At 33.7% G+C, this 18,422-nt stretch overlaps 1 protein-coding gene across 1 annotated transcript in view; it reads left to right on the top strand.

Moving 5' to 3' along the window:
• Positions 1-17,808, top strand: part of LOC132713114 (kinesin-like protein KIF15) — a gene marked incomplete at its 3' end in the record, with an annotated part of 38,423 nt that extends 20,615 nt beyond the window's left edge. Inside the window, 13 exon segments of the mRNA XM_060695584.1 lie at positions 1,130-1,309; positions 2,805-3,008; positions 4,809-4,916; positions 5,444-5,537; positions 6,436-6,566; positions 7,002-7,079; positions 10,003-10,119; positions 11,365-11,445; positions 14,004-14,174; positions 15,328-15,534; positions 16,366-16,512; positions 17,346-17,495; positions 17,720-17,808. Of these exon segments, the coding sequence (XP_060551567.1) occupies positions 1,130-1,309; positions 2,805-3,008; positions 4,809-4,916; positions 5,444-5,537; positions 6,436-6,566; positions 7,002-7,079; positions 10,003-10,119; positions 11,365-11,445; positions 14,004-14,174; positions 15,328-15,534; positions 16,366-16,512; positions 17,346-17,495; positions 17,720-17,808 (1,757 nt within the window).
• Positions 17,809-18,422: the final 614 nt, after the last annotated feature.

Genomic DNA, 18,422 nt, shown 5'->3' with positions numbered 1-18,422 from the left:
ATGGCCCTTTTTTGACTTAGAAAGTGTATTGAGCTTGGTTAAGTTTTTTGTACCACCTCACTTTATTTCAAAACCATTGGAGGTATTGCTTTGAAACTGACCATACTTGTTTACCATCACGACCTTCATCAACAGACAAGAGGACATAACTCTGTCAAGGTTTTTGACAGAATTATGCCCCTTTTTGACTTAGAAAATACATTGAATATGGGTAAAATCCACTTATTGCCTTAACCCTTTGAGATATTGCTTTGAAACTTTTAATGCTATTTCACATCATTACCCCCATCTGTACGCAAGAGAAGGTAACTCTGTCAAGGATTTGTTTTAAAAATTAAGGCCTTTTATCGACTTAGAATCTTGGTTAAGTTTTTAGTACCAGTCCACTTTTTGACTGAATTGTTTGAGATATTAATTTGAAAGTTGGAATACTTGTTTACCATCATGGTCCCAAAACATGGGCAGGAGAAGGTAATTCTGTTAAGGATTTTATTTGAATTATGGCCCTTTTTGACTTAGAAACTCAGTTAAGATTTTCATTCTTGTCCACTTGTTGACTTAACCATTTGAGATATTACTTTGGAAGTTGGAGTTCTTATGTGCCATCATGAGACCTATCTGTAAGCAAGAGAAGATAACTCTGTGAAAATGTTTCTTGATTTGTACTTAGAAATTCCTAGTTAAAGTCTTGTGTGCCCTTAACTGTCAAAGTTTTGTTTTATAGGCAAGCACTAAAAAAGTCGAGCGCGCTGTCCTTCTGACAGCTCTTGTTGCACTTTCCGCTATGCCACTGCTGAAACTTTTAACAGCCAGTGGAAAATCATGGGGTACATACTATGGTCAGTCAGGGTGGCAAATCACTGCGGGCTGGTTAAACAACCACCTCAATCCCCGATGGAAAATCACTGAGATTTGCCGTGATAAATATGGCATATAAATTTTCATGTAAATTTACAATGTAGTCTTGTTTGAAAAAAATCAATAACACATATATATATATGCTTTAATATCAGCCTTTACATCATCTGTATATGTATAAAAATTGAGAGTATTAACAATAACTGACACAATAATTATCCAACAAAACGTTTTTACTGTTTTGTTTTATTTATATTTATGTATATTTTAGTTAAAAGAAGAACTATGTCAGTGTCAGCAAAATGCGGAAAAGAAAGAGAAATTGCAGGACAGTGAAATTGAGTCTTTCAAGAAAACAGTAGCTGAGCTGGAGATGATAATATCTGCCAACAACATGCGTACTAAACTTGAAAAAGCTGCAATCAATGAAATGCACAGACAAACTGTCCTGGTAGTTGTTAATCTTAATTTTTTGTGCCCCCACGTTAGTGGCGGGCATTTAGATTTACCCTTGTCCGTCTGTCCTTCCGTCCGTCCGTCTGTTCATTTTTGTGTCGCAGGTAACTCAAAAAGTATTTGACCTAGAGTCATGAAACTTTACAGGAATGTTGATCAGCATGTGTAGTTGTGCACCTGGGTATTTTCGTCTGGATATTTTAAGTATTTTCAGAGTTATTGCCCTTGACTTAATAAAATTTTGCAATTTTCAACTTGTGTCGTATGTAACTCAAAAAGTATTTGACCTAGAGTCATGAAACTTTACAGGAATGTTGATCAGCATGTGTTGTTGTGCACCTGGGATAAATTTGTCTGGATATTTTTAGTATTTTCAGAGTTATTGCCCTTGACTTAGTAAAATTTTGCAATTTTCAACTTGTGTCGCATGTAACTCAAAAAGTATTTGACCTAGAGTCATGAAACTTTACAGGAATGTTGATCAGCATGTGTAGTTGTGCACCTGAGTATTTTTGGTCTGGATTTTTTTATCATTTTCAGAGTTATTGCCCTTGACTTAGTAAAATTTTGCAATTTTCAACTTGTGTCGCATGTAACTCAAAAAGTATTTGACCTAGAGTCACGAAACTTTACAGGAATGTTTATCAGCATGTGTTGTTGTGCACCTGGGTATTTTCGTCTGGATAATTTTAGTATTTTCAGAGTTATTGCCCTTGACTTAGTAAAATTTTGCAATTTTCAACTTGTGTTGCATGTAACTCAAAAAGTATTTGACCTAGAGTCATAAAACCTTATGGGCAGGTTGCTCAGCATATTTAGATTTGCACCTGGGGTTTCGCTTGTGGATTTATCCAGTATTTGTAAAGTTATTTCCCTTGACTTTGTAAAAAGATTGACAGAACAGTGGCGCGGTGGGGGCACCCGTGTCCTATAGACACATTTCTAGTTCAACTTCAATACAGTCTGGATTCTTGCCAATCAGATTCAATATTCTTGTTTTTGATAGGACTGTCTTTGATTGAAAATTTGTGTATCAATATATATAGAAACCCAAATATAAATGATATATCAAAATAGATAGCTTGTGAAGTGGAAAACTACTTAGTATTTGAATATGTTCAATAAACTGTCTTCTTGATGTTATGCAAGCATGCTTTAATACTGACAAACACAGGATACAAAAAGAAAGTATGTGTTAGTTTTAAATCTTCAAGACCTCTGAAAATTATGTCCATTTTTCGGACTAGAAAAGGAGAGTGACTATTTCCCTTTACACAAAATACGAGAAATATTCTCTCTTAACATGTAGAAATGGGTTTTAGATTGTATTGATTTCTTAATTGTTTATCGATATTGTATAGATTGTTGAAAATCATTGATACAAACTTTGACTGTCTTCTGTGAAAGAGTTAATTATAATATCATTTAAATACATATACAAGATAACCAAATAACATATTCCCTAATGATAGCATCTGTTATATTTTCAGACTATTACAACGCCTAAGAAAGAAAGATATCAACTGCGTAACAGGACTGTAGTTGCAAGTTGTGAGACCCCAGACCTGGATATTTCAATACCTTTCGAGGAACCTAAGCCCACGTCCCCAGTTCAAGATGAGGGAATTCTAGGGGAAGTGTTCCCAGAGGAGGTTGCTCAGCAAGCCCTGCTTGAGCAAATAAAACAATTACAGGTGAGAACAGGATACTGATAATGTATAAATTTCATAGTGGTCAAGGTCCTGAACTTTGAACCCCCTGTAGGTTTGAGCAGCAAAAACAACAACATGATTTAAACCTGTTTTATGAAAGTTTGACAGCATGTTTTCTTAGCTAAGCAAACGTTGATTCCTCAGTGTATTTGGTGCAAAGTTTGGCGTGTATTTTGTAAATGTTCTTCTTTATGATTATGTTGTTTAAATGTTAACAGAATAAATGAAATCAATTCAAAATCAGAAATACTGGAAAAACCAAATTGGAAACATATTTTCAGCTTAAAACAAAGAACAAACAAAATAAATAGCTTATTTTTTAGCTTACCTGTCACAAAGTGACAGGGTGAGCTTTTGTGATCGCTTTTCGTCCGGCGTCCGTCCGTCGTCCGTCCGTCCGGTCGTCCGTCCGTCCGTCCGTAAACTTTTACTTTAAATGACATCTCCTCATAAACCACTAAGCCAATTTCATCCAAACTTCACAGGAATGTTCCTTTGGTGGTCACCTTTAAAAATTGTTCAAAGAATTTAATTCCATGCAGAACTCTGGTTGCCATGGCAACCGAAAGAAAAAACTTTAAATATCTTCTTGTAAAAAACCATAAGAGCTAGAGCTTAGATATTTGGCATGAAACATCTTCTAGTGAGTGTCTACCAAGTTTGTTCAAATAAATGCCCTGGGGTCAAAATTGGCCCCGCCCAGGGGGGTCATTGATTTTCCCTATATGCATATAGTAAAAACTTAAAAAATTTTCTTTTAAAGAACCCAAAGAGCTAGAGCTAAGATATTTAGCATGAAACATGTTCTAATGGGTGTCTACCAAGTTTGTTCAAATAAAAGCCCTGGGGTCAAAATTGGCCCCGCCCGGGGGGGTCATTGATTTTCCCTATATGCATATAGTAAAAACTTAAAAAATCTTCTTTTAAAGAACCAAAAGAGTTAGAGCTAAGATATTTAGCATGAAACATGTTCTAATAAGTGTCTACCAAGTTTGTTCAAATAAAAGCCCTGGGGTCAAAATTGGCCCCGCCCCGGGGGGTCATTGATTTTCCCTATATGCATATAGTAAAAACTTACAAAATCTTCTTTTAAAGAACTCAAAGAGCTATGGCTAAGATATTTAGCATCAAACATGTTCTAATAGGTGTCTACCAAGTTTGTTCAAATAAAAGCCCTGGGGTCAAAATTGGCACCGCCCCGGGGGTCATTGATTTTCTTTATATGTGTATAGCAAAAACTTAAAAAATCTTCTTTGAAAAAACCCAAATAGCTAGAGTTAAGATATTAAGCATGAAACATCTTTTAGTGAGTGTCTACAAAGTTTATTCAAATAAAAGACCTGGGGTCAAAATTGGCCCCGCCCTAGGGGGTCATTGATTTTCTTTATATGTGTATAGCAAAAACTTAAAATCTTCTTTGAAAAACCCAAATAGCTAGAGTTTAGATATTAAGCATGAAACATGTTCTAGTAAGTGTCTACAAAGTTTGTTCAAATAAAAGCCCTGGGGTCAAAACCGGCTAGGCCCCAGGGGTGTCATTGTTTTTAACTATATTTGTATAGTAAAAACTTAAAAAAAAAATTCTTTTAAAAGCCCAATGAGCTAGAGCTTAGATGTTTAGCATGAAACATCTTCTTATGGGTGTCTACCAAGTTTGTGCAAATAAAAGCCCTTGGGTTAAATCGGCCCTGCAACGTTGGGGGGGGGGGGGGTTGGGGTTGGGGGGCCTATATACAGGTGAGCGACCTCAGGGCCATCATGGCCCTCTTGTTATATTTTCAGGAACAAAATGGAAGTTTAGAATGTAGGCTGGGAGAATATGACACTGACCGTGTGAAGAATTTACATGAAATTACCGTCATGAAGTCACAAATACAGGGCACAGAAGAGGTAAAGTTGTTTGAAATTGTTGCTATCTGATAATCTCCCTTTGTTGAATTATCAATATTTAAAATTGACAAGTCATCTCCCTTTGTGCACATTTTTTTAACTTGCTACTTGTCACCGGAGAATTCAAATAAACATTAACAGAAAGTTGCTTTGACATATAATAGGGATACCTGATTTGAACATCTTTTGCCTGTATTACTATAATGGTCTTTTATGTTTGTTTTTTTTCTCAACCTTAAATCTGCTCACAACATTAATTTGATTCTACCCATGGTCTGTGCTGTTTGCTATTAAGTCGACACTTGAATCAAAATTTTCCCTGAAATGATCAATGGTTTTGTCCAGATTGAAAAGTGGACAAGGATAAAAAAATTAAATATTTGTGGAATGACAATTTTGTGGTACAGTACATAGAATTCATCAACACATTACATACACTTACTAAAGTACCAAACTTGTTGTCAAATGTTTGCTTATTAGAAACATACATAAATTTGAATGTCAGATTTTGTGTATTGATGTTACAGTTATTGGAGAAAGAACGTGAAATGGTACACAGTTTAAGAGAGCAGTTGATCCAGTTTGAGCCAAAATTTCGAGCTGTCACTGAGGATATGGAAAGTATGTATATTCTGACCTTAGACAATATCTAATATCTTTATGTACTCATGAAATACTCAATGTCCTGTGTGGCTGAACGGTTAAATTGCTGGCTTTCAGCTACTTATCATCATTGCAAAAAGAGTGAATTTTCAGGACTTTTTACAGGACAATGCGTTCTTTCATGTGAGAAAGCTATTCAGCTAGCTTATGGAATGCCAATTGTTCTACTTGAGTTCAATTTTGTGTCTGAAATAATGCACAGAGTGCAATTTGAGGTGTGTTTCCACCAATCAGGACATTTTAACCCAATCACCAAGGGTCAAAATAAGGTTCTATTCCCAAGCCAAAATAACATCCTTTTTTTTTACAAATTGAAAACAAAATTCCCACAGCAGCCCAAAATATCAGTTTCAATTTCTTAAAAAATTTAAGCTATTTTGACTTCTTTCTTAATGGAAGTAAAAAGTTATATGGTTATACACTTGTTAAAAAGAATTTAAGAAAAAAAAGCAACAATAACAACCAATTAAGTATTAGATAGTTTTTCAATTTTTTAAAATTTCTCAAATTTCCCAAAATGTGGAGACAATGTTCATAATTTATAGCAGGGGTGTTCCAAAATAGCTTGTAAAGGCCCTGCAAATACAGCTGGTAAGTCGCCAGATTACCTATACTGTGATGTAAAATGCAACAAATCCAAACAACTTATTTAGATACAATTACCGGTAATGCTAATAACCAAGCAAGGAAAGGACGTAATACAATTTTTATAGGCTTTTTGTTTGGCACACATCTTATTGGGGATCAAATTAATGATGTTCTATGACAAAGCAGACACTTCTTGTAGGGTTGTTTATTATTGATGAGTCATCATTAAAGACTTTATGTAAATTTTCACTGTATATTTGACATATAGATGCTGTTGGAGAGTCCAGAGATCTGAGATTGTTACTGTCACAAGCTGATAAACAGTTACGGGAATATAAAGAAAAAGTTAAACAGCAGGAGTTGGAGAAGAATGCCTGTATAGAAGAGATAGAATCAAAGGTGAGGTTTCATTTATATAGGCCTCTTGTCATCAGTTAGGTTTGCTCAGGTGTCTTGTTGAAGAAGGGCAGTATTTTTGTATGATAAAGTATTTAGCTTACTACAGTGAATTTCACCTTATTTAACATTATTCTATTCTGTTTTCTTGCAGAATTCATAATTATGTGTTATTAAACAGAGACATTCTATGCTGCATATCTTTCGAGAATCAACCATAAGATACCATTGGATTTTTGAACCAATATAATTTTGTTGTCGATATAAATTTTGTTAAATAAATTTCATGCCCTTTAGTATAGTTTTATTGAAACAGTAAATGGATTTTTGATGAATAAATACTGCAGTTGTTTCAATGGACTTTCTTTGCTAGTTGGTAGGAATAAAATAAAAGGATATTGTGATGGTAAATAGTTGTATTTTATTATATTATTATAGTATAGAGTTATTGAGGTAACCATGGAGACAATGGTAAAGGCCCAGGAGAAGATACAAGAAGAAAAGGACATGCTAGAGGTTTGAATACACATTTATGTTTAAAGGGACTCGACTGAGGTTTTTTAAGTGACTGGATTGGAAATAATTGTGCGAGATTTGTGTACCTTTTTATGAAAATCTAGACCATTAATTTGTATGGATGTTTTCAGATCATTCTTTCATCCATTTCATTTTTCCATACTAATTATTATACCCCCACCACAAAATGTGTGAGGGGCTATAATGGATTCGCTTTGTCGCGTCGGTTGGTTGGTCCGTCCGTCTCCATTTTCGTGTCTGCTCTATAACTCCTATACCACTTGAAGGATTTTCTTCAAACTTGGCTCAAATGTTCACCTCAGCAAGGGGATGTGCAGAACCCATGTTGCCAATGTGTCAGCTCAAGGTCAAGGTCACAATTGAAGGTCAAATATCAAACAAAATCATATATTAGACAGTATGTCGTGTCCGCTCTGTAGGTCCTACAATAATTGAAAGATTTTCTTCAAACTTGGCTTAAATGTTCACCTCAACAAGGGGATGTGCAGAACCCATGTTGCCCATGTGTCATTTTAAGGTCAAGGTCACAATTGAAGGTCAAATATCAAACAATCAAATATTACACAATATGTCGTGTCCGCTCTGCAAGTCCTACACTAATTGAAAGATTTTCTTCAAACTTGGCTCAAATGTTCATTTCAACAAGGGGATGTGCAGAACCCATGTTGCCCATGTGTCAGCTCAAGGTCAAGGTCACAATTGAAGGTCAAATATCAAACAATCAAATATTACACAGTATGTCGTGCCCGCTTTGTAAGTTCTACACTTATTGAAAGATTTTCTTCAAACTTGGCTCAAATGTTCACCTCAACAAGGTTATATGCAGAACCCATGTCACTCTTTTGCCGGCTTAAGGTCAAGGTCACACTTGAAGGTAAAAAATTGACTTAGAAAATGTTCTTAAATTTTAACATATATCTGAATATTTCTGAATCTAGGAAAGGTATTTGCTTGAAACTTATAATATATATGAAGTGTCACAATTAAGATATGCTGGTCAAGTTTCATAGCTCTGTATTGCATTTTAACAAAGTTATGCCCCTTTTTATTCTTAAAATTTACATACAATCACATATTGGACAATATGTCATGTCCGCTCTATAAATCCTATACTAATGGAAGAATTTTCTTCAAACTTTACTCAAATGTTCACCTAAACATGGTTATGTGCAGAATCCATGTCACCTTTGTGCAGGCTAAAGGTCAAGGTCACACTTGAAGGTCAAAAATTGATTTAGAAAATGTTCTTGAATATTCTGAAACTAGCACAGTTATTTGCTTGAAACTTAAAAGATATATGAGGTGTCACAATTACGATATGCAGGTCAAGTTTCATAACTCTGTATTGCATTTTGACAAAGTTATGCCCCTTTTTAAGTCTTTAAATTTACATACAATCAACACTAGACAATATGTTGTGTCCCCTCTATAAATTCTATACTAATGGAAGGATTTTCTTCAAACTTTACTCAAATGTTCACTTCAATTGGGCGATGTGCAGAACCCATCTTACCCTTGTGCCAGCTTAAGGTCAAGGCCACACTTGAAGGTCAAAAATTGACTTATAAAAAGTTTAGTATATTCGGAAAATGAAAGGTTATTTGTAACTGTTTCGCACATGATTTGATAAAAGATAATTTTACTATTACCTGTACAATTAGTCTTTTTTTCACCAGAGCTAATTTCTTTTTATGTATTTGTGCCACTTAAGTTATTCCCTTAACCACCTTTCCAAGTCGTCTTCTGTCAAGGACATTGGTGGGGGTATGAATCGCATTCAGCGATAGTTTTAGTTTTTATTTCGATATTGATTCCAGAAATTAAATTGCACAGAACAATTGATATCCAATTAAATTCTGAGTATATTTATTTATTATCCATTGCAGAGTTTTCCATTTTAAGTTCTTCAATTGATTAATGTAAGAATTTCAAATTCATGTTTTTAGGCATTTTGACCTTCTGTGAGCTTCTTTAATATTGTTATTATACACCATACATGTGAACTTTCCCACTTTAATAGGGAGACTCCCACTTTCTGAAGCCATATTTTCAAAGATTTATCTTAAAATAAGAGGTATTTTCAAAAATTAAAGAAATCTCCCTATTTCTAATGTCAGAATTTCCTTCTTTAATGTAAATTCTAAAATTTCCCTCTTTTTGAAGAAAAATCTCCCACTTGATCATCAAAAAAAGTTCACATGTATGATACACAAGTTTGTTGGTGACTCTAATTTGCAGCATTATCATTTAGGTAATAATCATAATCGTTTAATGTATGTTTTGAAATGAAAAACGTTACATGAACAATGAAAACAAGCAAAGAGAAATTACTCTATTGTAAGACTACAAAAATCTCACAAGAGTTGCATATATTTTCCCCTACAGTAATTCATAGGCTCAATTTTAGTCCTTACCAGTTTTTACTTCTCATTGATTCATCATCAAATGCCCATGCACAGTAAGATAGGGCTGTCATTAAAAGAAAACTTTGTATGGATATATCAAGAGCTGTATCGAGGTGATATCGATAATTATAATGGAATTCAATAGCTTGTACATTTGAATTTGTATAACAAATTGTTAACTTGGTGTATGCACACCGCAAACACAGAATACTAAAAGAAAGACCTCTCAAAATTAAATCCAGTGTTCAAACTAGGCAAGAAAAAGGAAGAAAAGTGACTTTTTCCCTTAAAACAAAGTACATTTGTAGATTGATATTTTTACATCACATGAAGAAATTGGATCTGAATTTTGTTGATACTCTTAATTGTTGATTATCCATGATATATTAATAACTGTATTTTGAATGACAGCCTTACAATAAGAATTGAGATTTTAAAAGACTGAAATAATTTATGAAGGTTAGAATCAGAAGCTTAAATATATTTATATTTTTCAGTGTTATCTGGAAGTTGAAAAAGAATCAAAAGAGTTTCATGAAGATTTAGCCCTCCAGTTTGAAGCGAAAAATATTGAACAAGACAAAAAGATCAAGGAATTAGAGCATCAGATTCAGGTACATAAAAACAAGGGACTGTGTCAGATCCTTACTGTAAATGTAATTCTTAGATACAATTTTGAATAACTTAATGGAAGCATTTAATATTATAATTTGATTTGGTGTTCACAAGATCCTAGATACTTTGCTAGTGAACCTTTACCAAGTTTGGTTAATATTACCTTGGAGATCAGTTGGCCTGCCCCATGGTTCCTTTATCATATGAGATATATAGGAAAAAAAACTTTAAAAATCTTCTTGCTGCAAAAGTATTAACGCATAGAGCAATGATATTTGATGTGTGAAGTTCAATTGAGTATGGTAAAGTGTCAATATTGGCCCCACCCTGATGTCTCTTTGTACCAGGTTTGTGGCTTCTAGATCAATGTCTCACTGAGTGGTCAAACATGCCTTTTAGATGATAATAGGAGGTCACTGTTGAAGATCCATAAGTCAGCATGGATTTTGATTGAGTTAGGCCCTTTTTGAACCAAAACTTATAACTATGCACGCTCTCTTGTTATGGCATTACTCAAACAACACAGTTTATTACCCTTCCATATTTTTTCCGCCTTTTTGATTGAATATTGATCACCCGAAAGAAATTGATATTACCGATTCAGACGGGTAATATACACATTAAATTTCCCCGATGGGTACCCCACGTTGTAAACAACATGCGCTGTGGGATGTGCGTACGGTTTGATTTTACGCGATATAAATTCCAATTTACAAGCACTTTTAAACTGTCAAACGATAAATATTTACATAAATAGAGTAATGATACATATTTTGTCAGTATAGGAAACAAATATGATCCTGTGAAAGCTTGATATTAATTTCAAAAAAGTGCGTTCAACAGACCTCCTTTTCTCTTGTTTACATCTGTTATGTTCGAAAGATAATACGTCATGTATTTATGTGACGTCATGTTATGGTGAAGGGGTATCCTAAAGGGAATCTTATTTCAAAGTTTCATTTGAAGTAGCAATGAATTATTTTTAAATCGTCTTAACTCGGCACGGGAAGGGTAATGAAATTATTATTTTGGTTTTGGAGTGACATATGTGGATATATTGCCTGCCAAGATAAAATATCACCCTCGCCTAACGGCTCGGGTGATATAAAATCTTGACAGGTAATGTATCCACATATATATCACTCCAAAACCAAAAAAACATATGATATTTGCTTAGGAATGCAATTAGCTGGAATGCACACAGTTATTTGTCTTGCTATGTGATGGTTTTTGCTTGCTTACAGAGTGCAGAACACATCATCATGGAGGAGAAGGATTTAAGAGAATCACTGGTTAACCAACTCAGTTATGAGGGCAAGGAAAAAGTATGCAATATTTATACTTATCTGTGCTTGCTATTCTTGTTTTATATATGTGTATGTGACATTAGAGTGGTTATAAAAACAGTAGAACTTCTATGTGCTGAACTTTTGATAAGTAAATTTTCTGGCTTTGTTGAAGTAAAATGAAAGTCCTGGTATATCTTCCTATATATTCTAAATAATTTTTTACAGGAGGCCTTTTTCAAAGGCAAATAGGTCATTATGTCAAAGTTTTTATGAGACCTATTTACGAGGGGTTATCCAAAAATTCGTGGACTTTTTAAATATCTCTTGAACGTCAACGTGTAATGTAATGAAATTTTATCAGCATGCATTTTAGAATATTATCAACACATTTTGAAAGGAACAGGTAATTGTGCCAATAAATAATGATTTCATATTGCTTTTAAATAAGCACATACACGGCACCTGGCGCACGGTAGAAAAAATCACAGTAAGTCATCGCATATTTCTTGCTAAAAGACTAAGAATTTAACGTAGAAAACCCGCTGAACATCGCATGTTTCTTCCATGATGTCATTTAAGTAATTCTTTAAAATAATGGACGTCATTTCCGTTTATTTTTGTTGATATGGCTAGAAACAACAGATGCATTTATTGTTTACTACGGAAAAATGACAGACAGGCGGTAATTAGAAAATCGCGCGATTATAAAACGATAATAAATTTTTGTTGTAATTTGGGAATGTCATCTACAAAAACATTTGATAAAAATCAGCAGACGAACAGAGAAAAGAAAATTTCATGATCATTAGTGTTAAAGTGACATAAGAAATTTTGTGATGGACATAACTTTGAGAAGCAGTAACCGTCATTGACTGCGTAACGTTGAAGAACAAGTTGTACGTTAATATGATGACGTTGACGTCTATAACTTTTTGGAGTGCGCCGCTGTCGCCGACATGTGTTTATGTAAAATTAAATATTGTTTTAATGTAAGATACTCACATGAATTTTTCTGTGTTCATTTGTTATTTATTTTTCTAAGCAGTGTCAGAATTTCAAATTTATATCTCAAATATATTTTACGCAAGAAAGAAAGTCCACGAATTTTTGGATAACCCCTCGTATAATAAAGTACAGATACCAGATATAAATAAGTCGAAGGCCTTTGGCTATTTTGAAAACTTAAGTACCTTAAACATAAATTTACTGAAGTTCGACTGTAGTTGCTATGTTTATTTGGTGGTTTGATGCACAAAAAAATTAAGTTTTTGTTAAGAGCCAGTTAACATAGTTTCAGTCATTGTACTGATTGACTATGAAATTTTGTTGATACTGTACCATTAATTTTCCCCATCTTTCTGTAACCACAGACTTCTCTTAATATACATGTATCACTTGAAATTTAAAATTGGTGGATAAATAATACTGTCATGGAAAATGTGAAGTCTAGAGTACTCATTATTTGCAAATACTAGGTCTGTTGTACTTATAGCTTTCTTGAAATAGGTTAGTAAGTATGCAGATGTATCAATTGTACTTCTAGAGAAATAAGAATAAGTACAATGCTTTCAATTTTTTCTTGGATTATAATTTGTTTTATAATTGAGCTGCGCCATGACACAACCAACATATTGGGTTTGCAACCAGCATGATTCCAGACCAGCCTGCGCATCCGTCCAGTCTGATCAGGATCCATGCTGTTTGCTATCAGTTTCTCTACTTGTTATAGGGTTTGCAAGCAAACAGCATGGATCCTGATCAGACTGTGCGAACGCGCAGGCTGGTCGGGATCCATGCTGGTTGAAAACGCACTATGTTGGTTTTGTAGTGAAGCAGCTCAATTATTATTATATTACCATAGTTGAAATTAGGAATGGAGAAAGATGTTTGGGTTTTTTTTCCAGCACTTGAATTTTGTATTTAGAGATTTTTGGCTATTTTGGTTTTGTAAATTAATTGTATATTTTGGTTTCTTGTTGACCTTTGTGAAATTTACTCCTAAAACATCATTGATTTTACTATTCACAAATGCAAAATAAACTGTTGTAAAAAGTTTGATGGTCTATCAAAATAAAGTATGGCCTTCTGAAGAGCTCTTTTTAACAATATCATTTCTTCCTAAGATTCTTTATGAAATGCAACCCAACTACAGTATAACCTCGGAAGAGCAACACCCTTTGGGAGACATTTTTTTTTCTCAACAAAGGTTATATATAGTGGAAATGATTAATTTTTGGAAATAAATAAAATTGTTGTTGTAAGGAGGTGTTGCTGTACAGAGGTAAAATATAAAGGAAATCTTTTAGTCATTAAGTGAAAAACTGGGATAAAACTGCTTTTCAAGAAAAGTCATAAGCGCAATTTTAAGACTTGAGTTATGACTATTCCTGTGGGTGCCTCAGAGTGCTCTCAAGGTGTCTTAAGTCATAAGTACAAAAACAAGTGCTGAAACAAACATGGCAGCTCTTTTTTGTTTGATATAGAATTATGTATGTAAAATGTGGAGGGCATAAGTGAAGAAAAAGTTACTAGTAGATTCACCTGTTATATTTAATAATTTTTGTCATTTTACATATATGTTTGACTTCTTATAGGATCGTGAAATGTTGCATCAGTTAGATGAGAATAAACTACTCATGATGGAATACAATTCGTTGAAGAACATGCTTGAGGCCCATGAAGATTCTGCAGATAAATTGAGAAAGGCTCTGGAAGAAAAAGACGCGTGTATAGTGAATCATGAGAAAAATATAAAGGCATTGGAGGTACTATTTGTTTAAATAGACAAGACTCATCCTTTGTTATGCCCCCACAATGGGAGCATATAGCGTTGCACTTGTCCGTCCGTCCGTCAGTCCGTCCGCACATCCCGAAATCTTGTGAACGCAACTCCTCTTAAACTGGATAGCAGATTTTGCTTAAACTTGCCGGGATGAACAACCTTAATGTGTAGATGGTAGTTAAGGAAGGAATTTTTGCTGCGACCAAATTTAACAGAATTATGGCCCTTTGTTAATTTTTTCACTATATACTATGTAGAAATTTTGTGAACGCAACTCCTCTTAAACCGGATCGCAGATTTTGCTTAAACTTACAGGGATGAACAACCTTAAGGTGTTGATGGTAGTAAAGGAAGGAATTTTCGCTGCGACCAAATTTTACAGAATTACGGCCCTTCGTTGATTTTTTCACTATGTACTATGTAGAAATTTGTGAATGCAACATCTCTTAAACCGGATGGCAGATTTTGCTTAAACTTACAGGGATGAACAACCTTAAGGTGTAGATGGTTGTAAAGGAAGGAATTTTTGCTGCGACCAAATTTAACAGAATTATGGCCCTTTGTTGATTTTTAGTTTTCAACTTGTGGCACATGTAGTCCAAATAATATTTGACCTAGAGTCATAAGATTGACAGAACAGTGGCATGTGGGGGCATCCGTGTCCTATGGACACATTTCTAGTTGATACTATTTTGATTTTAAGTTTTAAGTAAATTAGGGCTGTAACCTAAGGTCGTCTGTTCTGTACAAAATTTATTGTAATTTTTTTATTATTATCTAAGAAGTTTATATTATCCTAAGGTTAAAGGGGCTAAAAAGAAGGTTTGTAAATGACAATACTGGAACTACTTTTTGGAGAGTAATGTAAACATTTGTTGTAAGATAAGACCAGGAACTTCTATGTAAAATTTCACATCTTTTGCTCAATCGTTCTACAAGAATTATCATTTGAATCGTGCAAAGTGACACAAAAATGAAAAATATTTCCTGTAAATAAGGGCCACTATTTACCAAACCTTCATTGATTGAATAGAACATGGTAACCTCCAGATAAAGACAACTTGTCTTTTAAAGCCATTTTCAGTCTGTCCCTTGGATGGCCTTTATTCACAGGTTTTACTGTATATGAATTTCAGGACAAAGTTCTTCACTACTATAAGACTATGGAAGATCAAAATGATAAAATATCGGAATTAAAGGAAAACTTGCAGAATGTTGAAGAACAGATAGTATTTTACATGGAGAAAGAAACATCTACCAATGAGAAGATAGAAAACTTGGAAGAACAAATCAAAGCAAAAGAGGAGGAGATTGAAACAGAGAGGAAAAATCATACATTTAAGGTAATATTTAACCCTTTCACTGCCATAGGGACGGCTTAATGCCGTCCCTGTTATTTTCGGCGGATTTGCCATATGGACGGCTTTAGCCGTTTCTATAATAATAGTAGTAATAATAATAAATCAATTATAATAATAATAAATATAAAGAAAATTATACCATCAACAATAATTATTATTATACTCACAGATTTGGAAACATATATAATTATTATAATACTCATAACAAATAATAATAATTATATTAATTAATAATATAGTAATTTCTTAGAAAACCCTCTGGCAAATAGGTAATCAATAAAACAATAACCCTCTGGCAGCGAAAGGTTTAAGTAAGGCCCTTTTTGAACTCAGAAAGTTCTATATTATCTAGGATCAAGTACTGAGAATAGTCCAGCACACTGTCCTCCTGATAGCTCATGTTCATTTTTGCTTTAATGGCAGTTTTTGCGAATAAGCCTATTTATAAACCTGTGATTTATTTTTTTTTCTATGTATGTAAGAAACCAAAACAATGTATAAAGTTTACTCTTAAATGCTCTTAATTTCTATACGAGATTTTTTTCACATTCTCTTTGCAATATTTGACATAAATATATGGTTTTATTCAAACATTCACTCAGAAATCTTTGACATAGACATATGGTATTATGTTAACAAACATTAGGCAATCTTTGGCATAAACATATGGTTCTATTTTAACATTCACTCAGAAATCTTTGACATATATGGCATTATTTTAACATTTACTCGGAAATCTTTGACATAAACATATGGTTGTATTTGAACATACACTTGGCAATCTTTAATATGATATTTTTTATCTATCTACAGGTAGAGATGTTGAACGAGGATTTAAAATCGTACCAGGAGAACATTGAAGAACTACAACTCGAGTACGAGCGTAGTCAACAGCAATTAAACCTCAGTGAAACCAACGTGAAAAACCTGGAAACTAAAATAAACACACTAACTGAAACGGTGGGTGCATAAATACATTTTGAATATGTTTTTATAGCTATATTTAATTGTCTTCATCTGGTTAACGTCCTGAAGAAAGCAGTTTTTTTCTCCAGAATTATCAATTTTCAAAAGGGTAATGCATACCTGTAAATAGTAAGTTTTTAAGCTGCATGTCTCCAGATGAGCCAAAATATTTCAAGAAATTCAATCTTTAAAAAAAATGTATTAAGATCTTAAGAAAAGTAAAAAGATTCAATATTTAATTAATTATTAACATAAAATGTGTGATTAATGACTGATTTTTCAGTATAAATCACTATAATACTAATGCAGTAAGAGGTATTTATGTATATTTTGACCTCTTTTTGGTAATTTACGTGGATTGCAAAGTGCCGTTTGCAATGTGTAAATTTATTTCTTTGTTCACTTCACAATATTTTACTTTTTAATACATTTTCAAAATTTTCATGAAAATTAGCATGAATCTGGAGGCATGCTGCTTTAAATAAAGAATTTAACTTGTTTGACATAGTCATGTGTTCCTCCCATATGAGATTCTGTATTTATTTTCAAAAGGTCTATTTATGAATCCCTTAAATGTTTGCAGGTTTCCAAAAACAATTCATTGGATTAATTAACAAAAGTGTTAATTTGCTATTCTTTTTACATTAGAATACCAAGTATAGGTATAGGTATGGAAATTTTGAGAGTATTAAATCATAGTGTAACAAAAATATTTTGTTTGTGAAAAAATCTTTCCTGTTGATTACATTTTTTGGAGAGAATCTTTAAAATACTGAGAGATATTTTGTATGTTATGTAGTTCACATGTTACTTGTTTTTTTTTATAGCTGAAGTCAAAAGAAGAAGCAACTGAAAAGTTGAGTAGCAAGTCAATGGAACTTGAAGAATTAACACAACAGCTCAGTCTACTAGAAAGTGCTAGACAACAAAGAACCATTGAGAACATTGAAATATCCAATGAAAACAAAGGACTTAAGGTGAGATCGTAATTTCAAAGCATTTTGTATTTGTGTTACAACAGTTCATTTTCTCGTTTGGTAAGAGCCTCATTTGCTAAGTGATTTAAGATTGTAACCTCATTGATTCATAGAATGATGTAGACTTTCACTTTCATAATTCTGGAATAAGTTTTCCTTCTTACACTTTAATTTTTAAGTCTCATAAAAAAATAAAATGTAATCAAACACTGTTTTATTTACAGGTTAAAATTGAGGAAATAGAAAAACAGAACAATGCAACATGTACAGAATTGGAATTCTTGAAAACCGAGTACCAGTCTATGAAAGAAAAGTAAGCTTATTTTGTCACCATGATAATATATGTATACACATATAATGAATGGCTCAAACATTTTAGATTTGTAAAGGAAAAATGCATGTTGTGGGGTAAAAACTGGACTTTGCAAAGGATTTAGTTTATTTGAATTTATTTTAGTTTGTGTTGGAAGCTATAAGCTTATTGAAACACGCTTCAAACCATTCCTGGAACCAACCAGTACTAAGCAATGGGTGTAAAGTTTCTTGCTCAAGGAAACAACGGCTTGCCCATGACAGGGTTTGAACCCATGTGGTCAGCAATCCTTGGATTACTAGTCTGATGTGTTAACCACTCAGCCATGCCGTCACTCTGCACATGCAAGGCCATGGGGCTGCAGACTTCCGTGACTCATTTGTCAGAGATTTATAACCGCCTCCGTGGTCGAGGGGTTAGAGTCGATGACTTCTAATCCAGTTACCTCTCTGGCGTGGGTTCGATCCCCGGGAGATGCTTTGGTAGTTTAGCGCGGAGGAAGGTAGTCTAGTACTGGTGTAACTCTCCAGGAACGATGGTTAGGAAACTACCCGCCTATATGACTGAAATACTGTTGGAAAAAGGCGTAAAATGAAACAAACAAACAAACAACT

The sequence above is a fragment of the Ruditapes philippinarum genome, unplaced genomic scaffold, assembly GCF_026571515.1.
Source record: "Ruditapes philippinarum isolate M1 unplaced genomic scaffold, ASM2657151v2 ctg7369_1_1_1_1, whole genome shotgun sequence".
NCBI lineage: Eukaryota > Metazoa > Mollusca > Bivalvia > Venerida > Veneridae > Ruditapes > Ruditapes philippinarum.
The sequence above is the reverse complement of the archived record's forward strand: the minus strand, read 5'-3'. Positions and strand labels throughout refer to the sequence as shown.